The sequence below is a fragment of the Neolamprologus brichardi genome, chromosome 6, assembly GCF_056152115.1.
Source record: "Neolamprologus brichardi isolate AB-2024 chromosome 6, ASM5615211v1, whole genome shotgun sequence".
Classification (NCBI taxonomy): Eukaryota; Metazoa; Chordata; class Actinopteri; order Cichliformes; family Cichlidae; genus Neolamprologus; species Neolamprologus brichardi.
In genome coordinates, this window is record NC_142109.1 from 18,888,620 (window position 1) to 18,912,069 (window position 23,450).

General features: G+C 41.8%; 1 protein-coding gene across 3 annotated transcripts in view; it reads left to right on the plus strand.

Annotated features, from left to right (window-relative positions):
- Window positions 1-23,450, plus strand: part of pax5 (paired box 5) — a 53,495-nt gene that overhangs the window by 24,156 nt on the left and 5,889 nt on the right. For 2 of the 3 annotated variants that reach the window (XM_006787543.3, XM_087841778.1), the window contains 5 exons: window positions 5,668-5,852; window positions 13,443-13,575; window positions 18,983-19,084; window positions 21,380-21,466; window positions 22,304-22,390. In XM_006787543.3, the coding sequence (XP_006787606.1) occupies window positions 5,668-5,852; window positions 13,443-13,575; window positions 18,983-19,084; window positions 21,380-21,466; window positions 22,304-22,390 (594 nt within the window). The remainder of the gene's footprint in view (window positions 1-5,667; window positions 5,853-13,442; window positions 13,576-18,982; window positions 19,085-21,379; window positions 21,467-22,303; window positions 22,391-23,450) is intronic. The other variant, XM_035906383.2, reaches the window with a different exon arrangement.

A 23,450-nucleotide genomic window follows, 5' to 3' on the forward strand; every position in this document is an offset into this window, starting at 1 on the left:
AGTTCGAATCGAAACATTGTATCACTTCTCGTTTCATTGAAGCATTCAGAAAGCATCATTCGAGCATTATGTCTCGCCGTGTCACGTTTCGCTTGTGTGTTTTATCTGCAGCGTTTCTGTGCCAGAGGTCTGCGCGGTTGGCTCTGTGGTCTAATTAACAGCATTGCTAATCACAGCTTCCATTAGAGCAGCCCCCGCTGGATAATGACACACACACACAGCAAGGGGCGACAGGGGGAACAGCATGCACAGACATGGACAGACAAACACATACACAGGCAAACAATAAGGCAAGCTTCTGACGACGAGTCACGGCCATATGCCCGTCTTTGCAGACATTCTTACACACGGAGAAGGAAGGCATAAACCCACAGTACACTACAGTGACACACCGGACATCACCAAGGCTCTTTTGTTGACTTTGTCTGTCTCTCTTTGTACAGGTGGATATATCGCACATACAGCAATGTGACAGTTTGTGTAGTTCAGAACGCATTTAGAACAATGATACCATTGGTCCATTTTAGTGTTTTTGTTTTGTTTTGCTTTTTTGTTTTTGTTTTTTTTTTTTTTTTGGGGGGGGGGGGGGGGGGGGGGGGTCATGCTCCACATGCTCCAGTATAAGCTTATAGCTTATACTGGAGCATGTGGATTGACCACATAAACTGAACAAAAGAAACCTTTTGACCACAAAAAACAAGTTGTTACTGAAAATATTCTGTCCCACTACATCATCTGCTACTCTGCCAATATAGCCAGTAAACTGTACCAACATCAGTAAACATACAGAGTTGTTCATCCATTGTTTTGTAGCTGACAGGCTGTTTGCTAGTGTAGGTAAACCTCTTGTCTAATTCCCATAATTCTCACATCAGTCAGTGGTATTCTTTGCATCTGTCTCACTCAATCACCCCCCATAAAGTTGAATTTTAACTTGGTACCAACTCATTTTGTGCCTCCACCAATTATTTAGTCTCTCATTGCTACATGTTGTTGAACTCCACACTCCCTGGTGTCCACAGCATCTCAATTCCTGCAGCAGATTGTGTTTACTCTTTGAATTAAATGTGTTGTGGAAGATATTATGTTTTCAATAATGGAATGTATTTACAGAGACAGAGGTATAAATAAAACAAATGATATTCTAGCTCACAAGAGGCACCCCACTGTCTCCTCAATTGAACTGTTGCCATCTGGTCAACAATATTGCCCCCTCGATTTGCTAAAAACACATCTACATTAGAACGTGTTCTCCAGGCCATTGACTTTTAAAACTGGTAAAACATAAATCAGTAGTTCTGGTGCTGAGCTGGTCTGGCCATCCTAATCTGTTGCAAGGTGCGCAGTATGAGTGAAATGATGCTTAGTTTGTTGTGATGAAATTACTGTTTTTTTATATCATATCATTGCATATCATATCTGCTGTATGTGCTTGTAAGGACGTCAACGCGTGCAATGGAAACTGTTAGCCATGAGCATATCAAACAGCTGCTGTGCACGTGAACACAGGAAGAAGGGATCAGTAGCTTGTGTTGTGTATGCATGTGTTCCTGTGTGTTGGTAGGAGGAGTTTGTAGGGGTAAAACCCTGTGGTGACCTGTGCCCCCAGCCAAAGCGAGGGGAAGTTGGGGGTGACTGGGGCCAGAAAGGAGATGAATGGGTGTGAATGGAAGAACTTGACTTCTGGGGCCAAAAGGGGACTATTGTACCTTAACCTATTCACTTTACACATTGAAGCTGCTGCTGCTGTGTGTGTGTGTGTATGTGTGTGTGTGTGTATGTGTGTGTGTGTGCAAGCATCCAACATGCATGTGGAGTTCAGGACAGGTGGGCCGGTCACTAAAGGTAGTGCTGTTTTTTTCTTCCTCAAATCTATGAGGGGAAATCCACTCTCAGTATTTTTAAGTCGTGCACATTTTTCAAAATACAACAACAAATAGTTTCAATGGCATTTACCCAGAATGCCAGATTGACCTCTCACCCCCTTGTGCATCCACTGTGACATGAGGCAGCTTACAAAATAAAAGATGCTGGGAATGAGCAAGAGATGCAGGGTGGAGGGAGGGGATCGTCGCCCTTCGTGCGTAGCTCCTCCCGGCTCAGAAAAACTTTGATCTCTGGAGTTTGGATCAGGCACATACGCACTCTCACAGACAAAAAAAAAAATCATTACACACACATGCAGGGAAGAGCTGGGGCTGTGAGGTCAGACTTGTGACACTTGGGCTATCAGCATGATTATCTATGTCAAGAGCAAAAAGAAGCCCACTGGTGGTGTTCTAACCTCTGCAGACATGCATGTATAAGCAGGCAGGAAAACAGACAAATAAGTGACAACTCATCTAATTCTTTAGGGTATTTGGATTTAATAATTCAACTGCTTCTGGATTCTTGGGAAAAATGGCAGCAGCAGGCTGTTATGGAAGACGACTGTGATGGAGAGAGAGCAAGAGAGGCAGGAGGGAGGGAGAAAGAGAGAGAGAGACAGAGAAGGCGGAAGAGAGAGGAAAAAGGCAGAAAGGAGAGAACAATAAGGGCTCATTGTTTGTTTTGTTCTGCTCTGAAAAAGAGGGAAGAGAAGCGCTTCCCTTCTGAGACTGAATCACAGAGATAGAGGCAGCTGTGTGTGTGTGTGTGTTTGTGTGTGTGTGTGTGTGTGTGTGTGCACGCATCCAACAGTGAATAGGATTTAACCCGTCACGGCAATGAGTTTCTTTACCCATCCATGGATACAATGAGACCAGCCGGATATCAAGCTACCCACCCACCCACAGTCACAGCCTCAATCACATCCATACCAAGGCCCATGCATGCACACCTCAAGACACACACACACACCATGCACACCTCAAGACACACACACACACACACACACACACACACACACACACACACACACACACACACACACACACACACACACACACACACAAACACACACACACACACACCTTTACACAACTTCATACAGATGAATGGACAATATTGATTATCATAAGTAAAAGCTTTGTTCTTACTGCTCGATTACAGCAGGTTCTGTCATCTCCCCTGTTCTGTCTTTCTCTGGTTCTTTGTGGGTGCTCCACCATGACAGACACAGGTCAGTCTTTCAGGGTGCATTTGTGTGTGTGTGTGTGTCTGCGCACATATGAGAGAGTTTGTGTGTGCAACAGAGAGAAAGCAGAAAGCAATAAGCTGGCTGAAATGGTGCCATCAGAGCTACATGATTGATCAATTGAATTCCATCATGGGGACTGGCCGGTGGGATTAAATGGGTTGCCTTGGGTTACCAGGCTAAAGCATCATACTGGCTTTATCTCCCACCCTGATTGGTCTGTCACCGGAGACCTGGACCATACACTCACACTACTCCCAGCATCTGTATATGAGTGTGTGTGTGTGTGTGTGTAAGAGAGAGAGAGATTATAATCAAACCTCTGTTTGTGAGAGAGGGTTTTGTGTACTGAAGATGTAGAGGGAGGTTTAGTGTGTGACACAGAACTGTAGTATGAGCTAGATACTGTCTGAAGATTTAAAGGTTTGCTAGAAGTCTTTGAATTGATCCAAAGCCACAGGTTGTGCCAAGAAATTTAGCTAACACACATCAAACTGTAAGCAAACATTTTGCAACCAGCTTTGGTACCGATATACAACTCTGGGACTGTAATCCATCCATCCATCCATCCATCCATCCATCCATCCATCCATCCAGGAAAGGTTTTCAGTCTATCCTGGTGCATTTGCACTCACACCTATAGCCAGTTTAACCTGAAACTTTTTAGACTATCGAAAAAAACCCATCCAGCCACATTGCGAACACACAAACTTCACACAGAAAGGCCACAGCCCACAAACAACTTCAAACCCAGAACTTCCTGCTTAGAGGAGAAGTGCTAACCTCTATATCGTCACAGTGCCATATGCCAATCTACTAAATGCTTGACAGTTTTAGTTCTGCCTGTCACTCTTGGATGTGCACAGAGATCACTTAAATAATGAACCAAAACAACAAAAAAAGTGAAAAAACAAACAAACAAACAAACTGTCAGTTTCTTTATTAGGCTACTGTCGATGTAAACTTACATAATCCTCTTATCTTGTACAAAGGATCAATTAATTCTGACTCCTCACAAAACACTTTATTTTCCTCAATGTAATCTACCTAAACTTGCTTACTTAAAACCCATTGCATCTTTGCTGTAAACCAGTAATTCTTGCTTATGTCGTAAAACCTTTTTTAGATTATGTTTTTAGGAATGTGACTAGAACAAATAAAGAATGAATAAGATTAAGTAAATCTATGTTAAAGAAGAAACCTGTCATTCTTATAGATTACTATACTGTCTCAGCTCAGTCCTTAGCTGAAATCTCAGTTACTTCTTTATTACAAAGTGAATTATACTCTGATTTATCATCTATTTTATACAGATAGGGAACAACTATTTAACAAAATTAATACAATTAAAATGTGAAAACTAGTAAATAAGACCACAAAGTCATTAGGAAAAATGTTTCCTGATATTAAATGAAATAAGAAGTCATTTAAAATTCTCACTGACTTATAAAATCAGATTAGCAAAACTCACCCAAAAGCTGTTTCTGTAGTTTTGAAGTCATTAAATCTGAAATACTACATTTTAACAAACACTCTAACCTTTATAAAACAAATATAGTCTCCCCTGCAGTAGCACAGGTCTCATTAACTACATGTAGTGGTATTAAAAGTTATCCACAACTACAGAATTTCAAAACAGGAAGCATCCCTTGAGGTTAAATATGGTTAGACAGACATTTTTTTCTTTCTTTCTTCAGTTTTTTTTATTAGAACTATTCTGGTGCAAATGAATCTGTATTTTCAGTCCAAATGGAAAAAAAAATATATATATATTTGAAGCCCCCTCCCCCCTCTCCACCTGTCTGTCATATCCCTACCCTGGACACACATTCACGCACATACACACACTAAACACACAGTGACCCCCAGGACTAAAATAGGCTCTCAGGAGTGGTTTGGAACGCTGAATTGGCTCTATAGTGGGGATTTTCACCCTCATCCCCTTTTTCTCTTTATCTTTTTCTCTCGTTCTCTCTTCTCTAATCATTTGTGGGCCGCGACTCTTCAGAGTTCTTATAATTGTCTCGTTCAGTCCCTCAGCCTTGCAATAACTGCAGGATACGAGAGCTCACAGTCTAATACTGATACCGTGGCAATATATATTTGTGTGTATGTGTGTGTATGTGTGATACAACGAGAGGGGACGGACAAGTGTGTATATATGAGAGGAGAGAGTGTACTTTTTAGAGATCAAGAAGGAGAGACAGCGTATGCTTGGTAATGGATTGCATTTGTATACCATTTTCTCTGAGCCTCCACAATCTATGAAGTCGCTCAGTCTTAAATCAGTTCACTGGAGTTCATTTGAGTCCACTAACTTCTTTCTCCACATCTGTCTTAGTGATTTATATTGTCAACACACGCTTTCACTACTCCCTTCATTCCTCTATCGCTGTCTGTCTGGGTTTTCCCTCCATAACATAAACCAGACTCACAAAAGCTTCCTTTTATCTTGCTCATTTCCTCTCCCTTTCAGTTATCATTCCTCTCTTAAAAATTCTGCATTTACAGCCTGTCTAATCCCTCTCCTTTCACCTGTCCTCTCTGTGCAGGTTTGCAGGAGTCACCGCTGGCCAATGGACACGGTCACAGTGGGCGGGACTTCCTCAGGAAGCAGATGAGAGGGGAGCTATTCTCGCCACAGCAGATCGAGGTATTGGACCGCCTCTTTGACAGACAGCCATCCTGTCCAATCCAGTCCAGCTCTGACCTCTATGTGAGCCCTGATTCTGGCAAGGTAAGGGCGAGGCATCGTGCAGGCTCTGGGCTGAGGCTGAGGTTGGGAAGAGGTTAGGAGTCAACAAGAATGTAGTTGTGGGCTAATGAAAAATAGGGGCTGTGACAGGAGATAACCGCTCATGAAAAACAAACAGAAGCTGACTAAAGCAGAAGTGGCGTCTCCTGTGTTATCACCTCACGGCCACCAGACACAGCAGTGTACTTCAAGTCACTGTCACAGCACAACAGCCATTCAGCCATCCTATACTGTAAGTCTTTTTTCGCTGAGTTCAGACATTTTTTTTCTTACTGTTTACAAGACCATGAAAAGATCCAAAGCAACAAATATGTTTCCCCACTAACAAGTGCTTTGTCCTCGTTCAAAGACATACATTTTTTTCATTCCGCTAACCGTGGCCCTTCACCACCTCTGGTTTTAGTCAAGAAAATAATACTAGGGCCTACCTGGGATGTAGGTGTAACTGCAGCACAGAGGTTAAAGGGCCTCTCATCCTTTTCAGAACGTGTGTTTTTTTTATTTACAATCTCTGACAAAAAATAAGCACAATATAAAAAAGCATACACTTTTTTTTACACCAAGGTATATGTTTTGATTAGAAGACGGCCTACTTTCACCAACCTGGAATCTCCAAATAAAAACATCCAAGAACTAATGCTCAACGGTTGCGTGCCACACATGCAAACAAAATTAAAACAAACAGCGCTAGACTAACACATTGTTGTTTTTGGTCTTTCCATCAATAAGAGCAAAACTGTAGAATGGCACAAGTCTCATCGTTTAAAGAGACAGTGTGCAGGAGTTTCAAATTGCCACCAATATGACAGTTATTTGGGTTTTCCAGTGGACACAGGTGCAAAATTCTTTTTTTTTGTAGCTGATAGTAAAAAAATGTAAGACAGGAAAGCTTAAAATGTAATGGACTATTTTGGGATTTACATAGTACAGAAGCCAGATTAGTTTGTAGTTTATCAGTTAACATTTAAAGGTTTATCTGACTGTCATATAAAATATTTGTCTCTGTTTTTAGAAAAAAAAAAAGCCTGCCTGCTATGCCTTGCCATGCCATGTCAATGTTGCTGACTGCTGTCACATTGCACAACAAATAATCCCATTTTAAAAAAGCTCTCTCTCTATCCAAGCGCTTCACTCATCCTGTCTTTTTCCCAATTCTTTCATGTTGCTGTGAGCTCTCAAAGTGTCAGCATCAAGTCGTGTTTTCACTGTTGGCTTGACAAACCGCTGTGAGTTTCTTTGGCCTGATAGACACTGTGATGAGTCAGACCTGCTCTATTGATGTTCCTATAATGTAGACACACTACAGGGGTTAATGAACATATTGACCCGACTCTCATTATGACCTCACTTCCTGCTGCTTGGTGGGACGGCAGTGCCGCTGTCCGCATGCTGATGCGTCTTGGGAATGTGCGTATGCGTGTGATCGTTTGCATGTGAGAGAAAAAGAGAAAAACGAGACGAGAAAACCGAGAGCGAGAAAGGGTGTGTCTGTGTGTCCTAATGTTGCATCTAAATTGACCTCCCGCCCTTTCTCAGGAGTAAATTAATGTAAATCTGAGTGGAATAGACAGGTGTAAGTGGTATGCTGAATAACAAAATGACAACAAGCTAGCATTTGTATTCTCTCTACCTTTTCTCAGATGCCTTCTAATCAGCAACCCAGAGGCCAATATTAAGGAAATATTTGGCCAATGTTTCAAAATGAAATTTTTGTTTCAGCGAGCTTTCAAGCTGACACTGCTTCTGGTTTATTTATTCAGTCATTGCCAAGGGCAAGAGTACAAGCAAACTCCCGAGTAGTCGGAGTATATGGAAGCATAAATAGGCTGCAGCCTTAGACCTACAGGGCAGAGTTTGGCTTTTTAGTCCATTCTCTTTCCTCTGACCGACATGGGGACTTGAGTGGCACAGGGCGAGAGGTCGACAGGGATTGGCTGTAGTAGCTCTATAGACTGGGACTCAAGACTATAATACCCATGATTCATAGGTCAGTGTCCTGTCTGAGCCTGGTCAAGCCACTGGGGTCGGTGTCTGGGATAGGGGAATCAAACTGGGGTCAAACTGGCTTTAAGAAGTGCATTACAAAGAGACCCAAGCAATCACAACCGCATGCACACAAACACACACACACAAATCTACATGACTATCTGGTCCTCCACCTCTGCTAACCCCCCTTTTTCCCACTGGGAATGATTGACACTCTTAGCCTTAACGCTGACAGCCACAGCTTAGGCTCTTTGGTATGTGGGCTGAGGTGTCTGTACATGTGTGCGTGAGTGTGCGCAGTAACCACTATTGGTGGGGTTATGGTCAAGGAGGGTCACCCTGCCTTGCGACTGACATTCCTGACAGATTTGTCCCTGCTGGTGATGTTTTGTATGGGGTCGTCTTTTACGAAACGCGTGTCAGTGTGTGTGCATCGGACAAAGACATGTCCAAAACTATGAAAACCAAAGTAAAGACAGAAGAGCAAAAGGCTCAGATTCAGGTGTTATACTAATAAACTGTAATCTCAGTGGTTACGTCAAGCTCCTCATTATTTTTTAGCTTTCTTGCACTAAAACATGAGGCTTACTCATTATTTTGTCTTCCTTCGTCCCACTTGAAGAGACCAAAAGCAATACCGCTCGCAAGCAAATCTTATTTTATCTGTCAGCAGTAGTTACTCGTCTATCCTGTTTATTTCAGACCTTTTTCTTTATCTTTCTTTCCTAACAAGCCCTGCTTTTATCTCATCTGCCTCTCCTGCTCTTGTTCCACTTCACCCTGTAGTCTATTAAGCCCCGCTATTAATTTATGTGTGCGTGCTCGTATGTGTGTCTGCATGTGTGCCTGTCAGAGACAGTTCATTTGAATTTCCCTTCAATCACTTTCTATTACCCAGGTGATAAATCAGCAGGGCTGACAAACACCCCCGCCCATCCGTGCTGCCCTGGGTCCAAACGCCCACCCCAGTACCAAGCAGTTTACACTGAGATGTGGACAGAGAAAAAGGAGACTGATATTTAGATATATAGATTTTTTTCTTTACTTAAAAGGATTTCTATCTTGGGCTCCAGTTTGGCTCAGATGCCCTGTGGCTGAAATGCAGCGGCCCGGGTTTGAATCCGCCCCTTGACCCTTTGTGTCTTCCCCTCTTTCCTGTCTACTCTTTACTGCTGCACTAAACGCAAAAATGAAGAATGCATCTCAGGTCATTTCAGCTAGTTCATCTCATCATTGACCGCAGAATGTTTTCCCCACACAACAAATAATAAATCAAGAGAAAACAAGTAGTCAGGAAACTAGAAATAACGCTAAATTCATCGCTTTATAACTTTACTTATAAAGCTTTAATAAGCATGAGCTTATTAAAGTATCCTGCAGGAAATTTCACAGTGGAGTTAGAGATTGAATTTGATGGCTCCAGAGTGTAGTGGTTCACACATTTAACTGAAAAGTAAAAGATACACTTTTTGATTCTAGGAGGAGACACAAATCCCTGTGGGGTTGTAACAGGAAAGTAGCTTTCAGGTGAAGATTGGATTTAGATGCACAAAGCCACAACATTTTATTATTAACACTGAAACTATTTAAGTGTGATCAGACGCATCAACCATGCTGCCCAAATTTGGAAAAAAAAAACAGCAGACTTTGCGTCATTGTGTAATCACTACACTAAACGTTTTTTTTTTTTATCATGCATACAAGAAGTTTAACAGTAAACAACTGCAAAACTTAGATAAATTAATTAATTATAAAAAATGTAAAAACTTCCACCCATGTGGCCTACAGTGGCCCCGTGACTCATAAGGAGCTGAGCCATGAGACGCCTGTTTGGAAATGAGTATCCTCCCCTTGCTGCCATGCTCAGTTTGAGCACAGATAAATTCCTTCCCCACAATCCCTGTCTCAGTCTGTGGGCCACTCAGGGAATTGTATTTGTTTATAGTCAAGCAATTTTCCATCAGGAGCACTCAAGCCAATGTGGCGAATGGGAGAGAGAGAGTAGGAGATGGAGAAATCACGAGCTATTTTGGAAGTGGTGAAAATAGGAAATACTATTATGCAAATGGTACAGAAGGGCCGGTCTGTGTGTGTATTTGTGTGTTTGTTTGTGTTTATGTGTGTGTCTCTGGCTGACTTGGGCACATCTGTCCCATTTCTGACTCAGCAGACCAAGCTGCTGCGTGGAAGAGACACGGTGATAGAACGAGTGAGATTAAAACTTAGTGCAGCTGCTTTTAAAGAGTTAAAGTGTTATGATAAAGGACTGCTATCTGTTAACCCTTTAGAAGACAGAGTTAACGAAACAAGACAGGAGAAAATGCATCGACGCAGACAGCAATAATCAACCAATGAGAAAGTGTGTATGTTATACCCTAAAAAAAGTGCTGCATTTATATAAAATGAAAATAAAACACTGGAAACAGTGAGTGCCGTCCATGATGTGTAACTTTAGTGGAGTAATGAAGTGAAATTTGATCCTGTGAGTCCACTTTCAGTGACAGATCCAAGAATGTGAAGACTTAGATTTCAAAGCAATGTAAAGTTTGTGAGTTAGTTAACTTCAAATGCTTTAACTCATTGGTCACAGAAGAAAAACTAAAAATGACCAAGTTCTCAGTATTACCATATATTGGTGGGATGCTGCTGCTGCTGAGTGCCCTGCTCTACATTCTTTTCTCTATCCCACTAATTTATCAATCGATTAACATTTCCCTCCATCTCAGCCCCATTTCCTGTCTCCTCCTTATTCCTTATTATTTCTTTATAGCGACCCTTTATATCTGCCAGGTCCCCCTCCTGCCACCTTTACTTGTTTCCTCCCATCTTGCCCCGAACAACCCCTCCCCATCAGCATCGCCAACCCCAAACCCCAACCCCTCCATGGCCCGGCAGCTGCGTCCCTCCTCTTTGATGAGGGCTGATGGCGCTGTATGAGCGGTGGAATTGACAACATTTACGGGGGCGAATGAGAATGATCCATCTTCCTTAGCGGGCCTGTCACCCCACTGGCCAAACTTCATCATGGCCAATTACCACGGCAGACCCCTTCTTCTCTGGTGCTGCTGCTGCCTGGCCCCCATCTACACACGGATACATGGACACATTAGACACCATTATAATAAGACAGAGAGCGGCCAAGAGAAAGGGGGGGAGGGTCGGGCGGGCGGCTGTGCAGTGATAGCTCATATGATTGGATGAAGAAACTACAGGTGTGATGTGTGTGATGTGTTTGATGTGCGAGAGAGAAGAGAGCTTAAAAGTGTGTCTGAAGTCCAAAGAGAGAGAGAGAGAGTGAGGGAGGATGTGTGTAGTGTACTGCGTAAGCTCTTATTTGGCAGGTCACAGTCCAGTGGTTGTGTTGTGTGTTGACGAGCACAGGGGTGTTTAAGAGGTCAGTGAGCACAAACACACGCCTACACTTACACCTCCACACACACAGATGCAGACGCATTAAAAGGGTCAGTGCAAAACTCTCACCTCATCACCTAAAGGAAATTCTGATTGGTGTCATTAGTGTACACACACACACACCACACACACACACACACAGGTCAGTAGTAACAGAATGGGAGGAAAAGCTACAGAAGGAATTTCATGCGATAAAGTGCAATATTTCATTTGCTCAGTTTTATTTACTCACACAGTGGGAACAGTTTGAGGTTCAGTGTGTTGGTCGAGTGTGCTTCAAAATGCAGTCAGGAGGAGAATTTAATGACCAACTTACTAAGCTTTTTTTAAGCCACCCCTAAATAATCATACACTATATGCTTATATTTAATTGCCGAACTCCAGATGAATATGTGTCTCTTTTCCAATACTGTGAGTAGGGCTGTTTAGTACATACACAAATTAATTGAAGCTGAGTGAGAGCAGTTTAGTTAGCTCAGTCATTATGGCTTTCCGGTTAAAAACGCTGCTGCAGAAACATTCATGTGACATGAACTCTTACCTAAAAAAGAGCTAAAGCTTACCTCGCAGTAGTCAATTAACACAACAGACAGATTTAATGAGCAAACGACTGAATGTACTACTCCACACAGTCTTAATTGTGGCCACAGAGTAATGAATGGTGTTTGCCTGTATGCTTTGCTTGCATTTGCTTGTTGCTGTAATGCAAGGTTTATTTATATGATCACTTGTCTCAAAGTCACCAAGGAATGGACTTAAATATTTTATTGTAAGCCCCACATTTTTATTTCTAGTGCACCTCTTTTCTGCACTGACTTACTTATGATGTTACTTCCTTTTCTGCATTTTAAGGAACAGACGAGCTTAAACTCCCTGATGCTGAGAGCCAACCTTTTTTTTAAAGTGTCAATTTCTGCACAGCCTTTATTATTATTATTATTATTATTATTATTATTATTATTATTACACACACGGTAATGTGCGTATCTCTGACTTCAGAGGTCAATACATGACTTTAACCTTTACCTACCTGCCTAACACTACAAAAAAGACATATATTCACCTTTAAATGTAATCATTTGCATGATGGGGATTTTGTCCCAATAAGGGGTAAGTCCCCAGTAAGTCACTGTGTACAGTGATTTAAGTCCCTGCATGATGAGTAATGTCTGGACCACACATAATTACACACACACTTGTCTAGTAGAGAAATGAGGATGGATGGGTCGTGACTCTGTGCTGGGGTCAAACACAGGTTAGCGGACAGTTTCCATTATCCACCCATCTCACTGCCTTTCAGCCAGGCTGGGTTATTAAAGACCTCTTTCAAAGTTGCGTCCGTATGATCCAAAGATCATAACCCATGTTGTGGACAGTGAGTTATTTGACATTTGTGTACTGTACGACCATACTGTTGTATTTTCTGGTTTTCTTCTTTTGTGTGTCTTGCTAGTTAAGCTAATTTCCTTTCATGTGTTTGTGGGTTTTGTTTTTTTGAAGTGTTTTTTTGTCTGGATCACATTATCACATGTTTCTTTATTTCTTTTTTTCTTTTTTCCTTCTTTTAAACTTCAATATTATTTTGTTTCTAAAGAAACTGTACATTCAGACAGTGACGTATTGTTTTGTCACTGAGTGCTTTTTAAGTTTTTGCAGCGTGTGTGTATGCTGGGTTAACACCACTGGGAGAATGTGTGTAGGTGTGCTGAGATGATCACAGTTCTTATTGTTGTTGGTATCTGGGGAGACAAGAGGCTTTGTGTTAGCCGTGGTCTATGTAATGCCAGCACGTATGTGTGGATATATATACGCGTGTCTATGTATCCTGTGTGTGTGAGGGATGAAGAGAAAGAGCAAGCTGATCCTGTGGTTATAGACTGTTGGACTTGGTTGTACAGTAAATCCCTGTCTTTGTAAACAGATCAATAAACTCTCAGCTGTAGGTGTGTTTCTGTATGTGCGTGTGAGTCTGTGTGTGTCTGTGAGTTTGTGTTCATTCTAAAGCGCTTTTGCTCTCTGCTCTGAGGAAAGTGCAGCATGCTGAAAATGTAGCAGGATGTAACAAACACTGCATCCGCGTTAGATCTAACAGCAAGCTAGCCTCATAACATGTACTTGTTGTTTTCAATTTTTGTTAATAAGTTTACCTTTTGTTTACTTCCTCCTTTCTTCCAGACATCAGATTATTCAGCCATGGCTTCATTAGCAGGAGGACTGGATGAGATGAAGAACAGTTTGGCCAATCCGGGCACAGGGGCAGAGTTAGGAGCCAGCGTCTCTGGTCCACAGTCCTACTCACTAGTTCCAGGTAAAAGTTACACCTAGCTAATAATCTTAACTTCACATCTGAGAGACATTTTGAAATGACTAAATAAAGGGTTTTCATATAAATGTTAATTTTTCCATGAAGCTTTGTTTCTGTACACATTTCTTTTCTTTATGTTGCTTTTGCCTTTTAGAGGAGCAAACGTCTTAGAAGTGGAATGATCTGTTGTGGATATTTATGAAAGAGACTAAAAAAGTAGTGCATGTGTACTATGAAGAGTGAGATTTTGAATTCTTTTATAATTACTACCCTCCTATTTGGTTACACAAAAAAATGTGAATGTTTGTTGTTTTTTTTAAAAGAGAGAATTAAAAGATTGCTTGGTTTTGTTTAGTTTTATGATTAAAACTGCTAACCTATTGCTGCACAATCCCATAATTCACACATAAAAGTTCCATAAAATATTTCAGTCAGAAGACAAAACTCTGGTGTTTTATACTTTAGAGTCAAGCCTTAGCTGGAGCTCTGACAGTCGTATTTAAACAACACACACACACACAGAGTAAAGTAAAGGCTTTTTAAGTCTACCTCAGCAGTGGCAGGAGCGCCAAAATTGTCAGGGCTTAAAGAGCTTAACGCTTTGGATCTCAAAGGAGGAAGGAAACTCAGAGGGAAGAAGGAAAAGAAAGGTGGAAGGATGGATGAAAAGTGAGAGCCTCGTCTATTCCTCCTTTTCCATTTAGGGGCACTGGGAGAGGCAGTGGTTAATTAAGAGTAGACCAGGGAGCACTTGGACAAGGCTTTGACGCTCCCATCTGTAATGAGGGGAATCATAGAGCTGGGAATTTGGGATATCTGGGAATGGGCTCGTTTTTGCCGCCTCAAACCACTGAGGAATATTACCTGCTCGTGTTGGAAGAGAGAAAGAGCGAGACACGGAGAGCATGAGCAAAAGAGAGCAAGATAAAAATTTCCATTTCTGCTTATGCATGCAAACACACACATTCTGTTACACACACACACACACACCTTCTGACTATTATGCATACATTTCCTTGCCTGTCTTTTCCCTGAGAATAGAGCTCCCTCAAGGGGATCAGACGTCTGTGTGTTTGACGCAATGTTATTGCATCCTTGAAGTGGTGATACACTGGACACATGCTGTAGAGCAACGCTCACACTCTCATCCCTCAATTCTAAGGTCTTTCCAAATCTGTAGGGCATTTTATTTTATCCTGAACTTCACCCAGTCTACTATAGCACAAAAACACACAAAGGGACACACACTGTGCAAGCTTGATCCCTCCAGGTTTGACATGTGTTGCTTTGATGGCTGGCTGAAATGGGAGAGTTAGATAGGCAGACAGTATGAGAGTAAGAGAGGCAGAGGATGTGTGTTCATCTGTAGCTGCAAGTGAGCGTGGAGGAGACTTGTACTTGTTCGTTGACCTCTGCAGGAAAGCTGTGGAGAACAGATACATCAATACAACTGGCAAACATATGCACAAATACGCTGTGTGCACTTTCGTGTACATACACACTCATGCATACACACCTCAGAGGATCTGGCCCTGTCTGCCCCCTCTAAGTTGGGCTGTAGAGAGTCCATCTCTCCTCTCTCTCAGCCTCTCCTCCCTCTCCTCCTTGCCCTGTGCACTGACCCTGAGCGGATGAGTAGCCCGTCTGCACTAATGCCTCGCTGTCGCGTCAAACACAGAGAAAAACTTTACTACACGAGACAGGAGAGAGGAGGTGGAGAGGGACAGATAGAGGCTGGAGTAGGGAAGCAATATGTGAGGGAGAAACACAAGTAGGGAGGGAGGTGCAGAGGGAAATAGGAAGTAAAGAGGACAGAAAAATGAAAGGATTTAAGATGTTCATTTTTTTGCTGATAAGGACCATAAATGCTGTTTTTCTTTTATTGCTCCATTTGTCCACTTTCCCTAGCATGCAAACATGTACAGTTGGGATTTTTTTTTTTTTATCTATGTATACTTGCTGAAATGTAATTGGAGGCCACATTACCCATAGACATGACAGTGTTTGCCAGCTATTCAACTTCCTTGATCTCAGACCTTTCATTTATGAAATGCTCAACAAATATCTGATGGGTTGCAATAAAATCCATCCAGCCATCCAGCCATCCATCCATCCTCAAGTTTTCATTGACTACCCACAGCCAATGATCACAGGCAAGGATAGAAATGCGGATCAACCAGTAAATCAACAGCTTTGTTTTTCGCTCGACTCTCTTCTCCACAACATCCTGTTATAGCCTCTGCATCACTGCAGACATTAGACTAATGCATCTGCCAGTCTCCTGCTCCGCTTTTTCTAAGATGCTCAAACTAAAACAACAGTGTGCTGCTTTTATTGGCTGAATTTTGGTTGACCAGAGCAGGACCTTTTACAATTAATAATTTGTCCAATTACGCAACATCTCCTTAGCCATTAGATTTTGCCTGTTTCTGTGTGGACTGCTGTTCTGCAGTTTCATATTCTTTATTGGTCTTTTAAAATGATCCTTTATTAAGCTAATGCTCACAATAGTTGCTAGCTTGATTAGGGTTAGGGGTTATTCAGTGTGATATTTAATAGGATAAACAAAAACTTACTAAACAAACAAAAAAACACACACAAAAAACAACACAAAACTGACCAGATGTGTATTTGTGTAACTCATAAACAAGCAAGGCATAGATCTGACTGAAAAACCACACTGCAAGTATACATTGTTTTGAATTGTTAATTCAAGAGTAGCAAATCCCTAAAGCACATCCTGCTTATTGGTTATTGTACTCTGAATAGGATCATAATTTATTTCATTATGCTGTATTGAAAAATACTATTAAAAATTGAAGCTTGTGAGGAAAACATTTAAAAAAGTAATAAATAAACTGAACAATGGGATGTTTTTCTTCTACACAATCAGACCTGAGGAATCAGACCCTCTGCTGGTCATTATCGGTACTGCTAGTTTAAAGCATTTCAGCATTGGCTACACTTTTCATGCCAATCTCCTATGTCCATCTTTACTGTACAGTCTATGTTCTTGAGTCATTATTCAATGTATGAACCTTAAATGTCAAACAAATATAATGTACAGGCAGTTTATAAAATACTAAATAAAATATAAATAAAATAGTAGATTGTGACATTATAAATCCAGGTTGCCATACCGGATGACTGAATTAAGCTTTTAATACTTTCTTTAAAATACTTTTGAGTGCATGATGGTTACTTATACAGGAGGTGGAGAAAACTAATACTGTGATATTGCTTTTACTCAACAATTTCTTCGTTAGGTGTCACCACAGCCATTCATCTGTCCCCATCTCACCCTGTCCCTAGCTTCCACCTGTGCCACACCAACCCTCTGCATGTCAACCATCTTGCCTCATCTTCCTCTTTTCCTCCTGCCTGGCAGCTCCTTTTTCAACATCCTTTTTCTAATATATCCACTAACCCTCCCAGTCATATGTCCAAACCATTTTACTTTATCTCATGAAAACAAATATTTATCTACCATGGTTGTTGACCTTCTAGCACATATCCCTCCTTTCTTATTCTCGTACCTGTTTGCTCTTTTTTTGCTTTTTGCTATTTCTGTTCCTCTTGTTTTTTATATTCTGTATTTTACTCTCCCACCTTGTTCCCCTTTCCTCCTCCTCCTCCTCCTCCTCCTCCTCCTCCTCCTCCTCCTCACTTAGTTAGTGGTGGTTAAGTGGAAGGGAAGTGAATGGGATTGATGGTGTTAGCATCCGAGCTGTTTATGATGATGATAAATGTGTGTGTGCAGGGGGCAGGAGGAGGGTGTTGATGCGTGTGTGTGTGGTTGAGTGTGTGTATATGATGATGATGAATGGAGGGCACCCTCTCCACGCACTTCCAGTGTCTACTGCGCGCAAACATAGAGAAATGATTTGGGTCGACACACTGTCATGTAGTCTAATGCAGTTATATATCCTATCCACCAAGTGACAGACAGAGCAAGGAGGGGGAGATTCAGGTAACGAGAGACGGGGGAAGTTGGTAAATTAATAGATGCCAGGAGATGGAAAACAAGACTGGAGGAAACAAAAGGAGAAAAGGATGCCCTGCTCCTGCATGATTTAGTAAAATAAAAACACTGCTTACCTTTTTCATTAAGTGATATTAATTGAAATCACTCATCACTGTGAGAAAGATTTTGCAGTTTGGTTTTAATCAATTTTCCTTTAAATCTCAATTTTTTTTAAAAAAAAATTTATGTTGAGCCCATTACTTTATTAAAGAGGCTTTTATACTCTCTGTGGTCAGCACTATTTCTGCATTTATAGCAGTTATACTTATTGCTAAATGTATTTTAGCACTAAAAGTATTCTTCTGGTCCAACAAGAAACAATTAAAGGTCATTAAACACGGGCACCAATCAAGGACACATTAATGTGATTATGCTAAATTAGAATTAATACTGATAACATTGTAATGTATCATAACTGCTGTATGAAACCTATCATTTGTTCTTTAATCATTTTGGGCTTTTGATAAAAAAAAAAAAATATATATATATATATATAATTTTTTCTAGTACATCACATTTTTTCACAAGTGCCAATCATGATCCAGATGTTTTTCGCTGCATCCGTGGAAGCTTCACTACATCCAAACTGCAGCAAAAAAATAACAGATTTTTTGTAAAAAAGAAAAGAAAGAAAGAAAGAAAGAAAAAAAAGGGTATATTTTGCTTATTTTTGGTGCCAAGACAAACAACCTAACATGGTATCAGCACTGGCTTAGTTGATGAGAGAAAGGAGTCTGATGATGTATTGCCTGCAACAATGTAGTGATTAAGACTTTGAAGATCTCTTATAGTGTCTCAGTTGTCCCCTGGTTATTCACTTAGTCAGAGTTAAAGGACTTAGTACCAGATTCGGATCTGGCAAAGGAAGCAGATGAGATGCTTGAGTCTAGACTCAGTAAGAAAGGAACCGGACTTTCCTCTTATAGGTATTGTGAGAAGGATCTTATTCCATTCTTTCTAATGGATGATGACTTCGTTTATTCTGGTGATGCTGAAGATCTTTTGGGTGCCGTGGGTTGTGAGTACAATCCAGGTTGCTCCAGAGCCAGCCTTTTCTCCTACTGCACAAAAGCAGTAACTTTGCAACCATGTCCATTGTTTATTCTGTCCAGTTAAAAGAAACCTATAAAAATATGTGAATTGTGTTAAAGAAGCTGAATTTTAATGAGTAAAAATGGGCCCTATGCGAAAAATGGATTCACATTTTGAGACAAAATTGAATGTGATGATAGTTTTATTGCCATTTTCAACTCAACATCAGTGAATTATGTAATATTAATTATTTTCTGGAAAACAGAAGAAATGTTATTTTTTGACACAGGGCAGTGTAATAGCACTTATAGTAGGAAGACACTGATGACAATAAATGTGTGTGTTTGATTGCAGGTCGAGATCTAGCCAGCACCACTCTGCCAGGCTACCCTCCTCATGTCCCTCCTACTGGACAGGGCAGCTACTCCACCCCCTCCCTCACTGGAATGGTACCTGGTGAGTAGACACACACACACACACATACACACACAGTCATGTTTCCATCCCCTTACACTGATGTATGGAGACTTACCTTCTTTAAGCACGCCAGTATGCACCACTGCCTCAAACCTAACCTAAAAGCAGGTCATACTGAAATGAACATATTTACAACTTACTTACTTTTTCTTCCCACAGTGGAGACTTGTCACCACAAAATGAGTAATAGCAAATGCACCCTTGCTAAAGCTGTTTTACTTTTAATGTACATAGCTTTCCCTTACAGTAACTGTGTCATCTCTCGCCACACATCATGTCAACCCATCTCTACGTACATATCCTCTAAGTTCCTGCTGGATGTTTGTCCGAGCGTGCGTGTTTTCAGAGGCTGTACTTAGCTTCACCACTTCCTCTTTCTTGTCTGTCTACACTGTGGGTGACAGTGCTCCCAGGGGGTGGTGCGTGTGTCTGTTTGTGTGCATATATTTGTGTGTTTGCGCTTCTCTTTAGCGTGTGTGTCTGTGCGTGTGTGTGTATCATTAGAAACCAGCCACAGTAGCACAGCTGTCCCTCCTCAACATTAGTAATTTGTTTTTAATGAGAATCACCAGTGACCCACGACTAATTCATTCATTCCCTTCCACTCCGCCTTCTACGATGCTTTTGTGTTTCAATCCTAAGCCGCTATTCTTGTTCTCTCGCTCGCTCGCTCTCTCTCTCAGACTTGCAGTGGTGGTCGTGGTCAGTGTGAAATACACTGCAGAAAAATAAAGGGAGAGACACAAACGGGAGGGAAGCAAAGTCAAAAAACAATGCTGTTTACAAGTTGTATTCCCAATCATTCAGTCTGTGACAAACACACACACACATAGGCTGACACGCAGAAACACACACTCTCAGTGGACATGTAGGAACAGCACGTCTAAAGATGGGTAACCCTGTCACCCTGTCCCCCTGCGCTCACCCCGTCCTGTCCTCAGGTTTGACAGCATATTTGTGTGTGCGCGTGTTTTTGGTTTGCTGGATGTTTATGCGTGTGCTGTGATTGTTTGTGTGTATGTGTGTTTGTTTTTGACAGTGTGTGTGTGTGCGCGCGACCTTGACACTGAGCTACACCAGGGAGACCCCTGAGCCTTCTTTCCCCTCCTCTCTCCCCTCCGCTCCTCGTCTCCTAAACAACCTGACACATTGCCGTCACTACGGTGATGACAAGGGAGAGGATGTTCACACCCAGGGATGCCATGGAGACAACATCCCGACCCCACCTGACAGACGCAGCTAAACGCACACATAAATGCACACACTAGCACAAAGAAAACTTGTTTTGTGTATATATGTATATATATACACACACACACAAACAGCGAAGGCATTTGAATTTTTCTCAGCGCATTTTTAAAGCTGCACGAATCCATGAGCTGACTGGAATGAGTCGAGGAGATAATCTACAAACTTTGCTTCTCCAGCTCCGGCACATTTTATCTCAGCACTTCTCAGGCAAATTATCCTCCTTTTTGTTCGCTCTGTCTAATATCATACCTTCATTAAGCAAGCAACTCTCTTCTGCTGTTCGCCTTCTCCCTCTCTGTCTCTCTGTCTTTCTCTCTGCAGCAGGGGGGCTGACACTCAGAGGGGGTGTTGGAGAGCAGTGAGGCAGAACCGACAGAACGAGAAGGAGAGAGGAGGAACGGGTGGTGGTTGGAGGGAGGGGGCATCAGGGTCTGTGACTGTCAGCTATGGGAGAGGGATCCCCTGGGAGGAGTGAAGGTTCAGGAGAAAAGAAAGAGCAAAAGAGTGAAAAAAGAGAGCAAGTCAACAGAGATATGTGGAGAAAAAAAAAGAGGAGAAGAAATGGAGGAGAATGTTGTTTTGATGTGAAGGGTGACGGGCGGGCTGCAGTCAGGCGGGCCAGAGGACGAGAGAGAAAAATAAAGAGGAAGGGGTGATGGGAAAAGCAGGAGGGGAAGGCAAAAGGAAGAGTAGACCCCAGACAGTAAGTATTAAATGAGGGAGAAAAGCTACACTATCATCCACTGTATGGCAGGACCACTACATTCGCACCGAGCTCTCCTGTTCTGTCCCTATCAACTAGTCTGCAAACTGTTCTGTTGAACACAAGAAACCGGTTAAGGCTTCAGAGAGCAAAGTATTTCCACAAGCATGTGTTCCTGCCAAATGAGATAAGAATAATATCCTGAATATTATCTAAAACTGTGCTAGTCCTCACCTAAACCAAACCGAGACGGGATTGTCCTCCCTGTCCTTTAATGTTTTTAACCATGTCTTGTGTCTCTGTTTTCTGTTCTCCTACAGGGGGAGATTTTTCTGGAAGTCCATATTCCCATCCGCAGTATTCAACGTACAATGAATCATGGAGATTTCCTAACCCCAGCCTATTAGGTTGGTGTATCCCATATTGTTTATTGTAGCGTATTCTGTGGAGTTTCATCACATTCCACCTTACATCCCACTTCCACCCTCTCTAATACTGTTCTATTTATCTTTTTCATGGCATCACATTTCATTCTTTGTAGTAATGTAGCAGACAGTCTGCAGAGGGCTTTTTGTTTTTAATGACAGGAAATTTTGGCGTGAATGGATCTGAAGAACAGATATAGCAAGAGAGGAATGAACTGAATTAACTGTTTTTTTAAATATATATATATATATATATATATATATAGGTGTCATGGAGGAAAGTGACTCTGACTCCTTTAGATTAAAAATTAGAAATTATGTTAGAAATATAATACATTAGAATCTTAGCTGTTTGCTTGCCCAAGCAACAAAGGTGCAGAGTAACAAACAGTTACAGCTCATTTAGTCCCAAAGAGTCACCAGTGTTGATCTGAGGGACTCCAATAAGCAGCAAGCATTACCTAACCCCCACCCCTCCCCCCACCCCCCAAATGTTTTTAGATATCTTGGCAGCATCCATTTTCTTTAAGTTCCAAAACCATTGATGTGTGTTTCTGAAAGACATCCCAACGCTGTCTTTACATCTCCGCATTAGTGTTTAAGAGGAGGCATTAACCCTGAGCTAAAACAGTCGGTGTCAAAGTCATTGTCTAAGCAGCCATTTCAGGGGTCATGATTAAAGGTGAAACGGTCAGAAGGTGATGGTTTAAAAGGTCAATAGGTGAGAGAGGTCACACTGTGATGACCTTTAGCTTACCCCCACCCTTTCCTCTCCTCACCTCTCCTTTTGCCTCCTTCCCTCCATCCCTCTGTCCCCAGTGTTTCAGCAGGATTATGGGTCTCTCCTGGGGACGGAAATCGGCTGCTCCTCCAGTCTCTTCACCAGCCAGGCAGGACAGATGCAAGGTAGGTGGAGAAAGACAAAAGAAGCAGATGAAGAGAGTACAAGAGAAATAAGTGCACTGTGTTTGTGAGCACGTAGGTGCTGTATGTGCACGGGGAGATGCCACGATGAGGAAAGCTGACAGTAGAGCATGCAAAAAGGGAAAAAATGCAGTGAGACTGTAACGGAAGTTTATGATAACGGATGAGTGGACACATAATATGAGGACAAGATGCACATTAGGAGACACTGAAAGGCTTAAGATTGAAAGCAGGGGAAGGGAGAGCCTTGGATACAAAAGAAAGGATAAGGAACGGATGAGGAAAATGGTGAGACATGAAAGAAAGGGGAGTTTTTCAAGAAGAGGCAAAAGGGGAGAAGAGGGCGTCTGAAACCTTGAGTGAGACTAAATAGTTTGTCAGGTCGGCTTAATGCCTCACTTCCCCAAAGAGGCTCCTGAGATTACCTGGACTGTGGACAGACATAACCTGTCAACACACAGCTAGGCTGATTGATGGAAGGAACGGAGACAGGTGTGGATGTGTGTGTGCAGGTGACTGCTTTTTTCTGTGTGTATTAAGGTGTGTAAGTGTGGGTTTCTGCGTGTCTTTGGGGTTACAGTATTGAATTGACCTCTCCCTTGGGGAGAGAATAGACTCAGGGGATCAGCAGTAGTAGAGCTGTACTCAGTGTGTCAGCTTAGACTGTCACTGAGATTGTGTGTGTGTGTGTGTGTGTGTGTGTGTGTGTGTGTGTGTGTGTGTGTGAGAGAGAGAGAGAGAGAGAGAGAGAGAGAGAGAGAGAGAGAGAGAGACTGAAAGAGTCAGGGAGTTAATTTTATTGGTTGTACATGAAAGAGAGACTATTTTTTCTGTCATTAGCTCCATCAGCTCATGTCATCTCATCCCTGCCTTTCACTGCTCAAATTCAAAGTAAAATATAATCTCAACAGAAAATTGAAGCTGCTCGTTTCACATTTACACCATATTTAAGTAGGCTGTAAATTGTTCAGGGAGAATTCAGATTTATTACAGCCGTCTTGCTGTTTTTTTGTCATTTTAAACATCAGTTCTAGCTGTAATA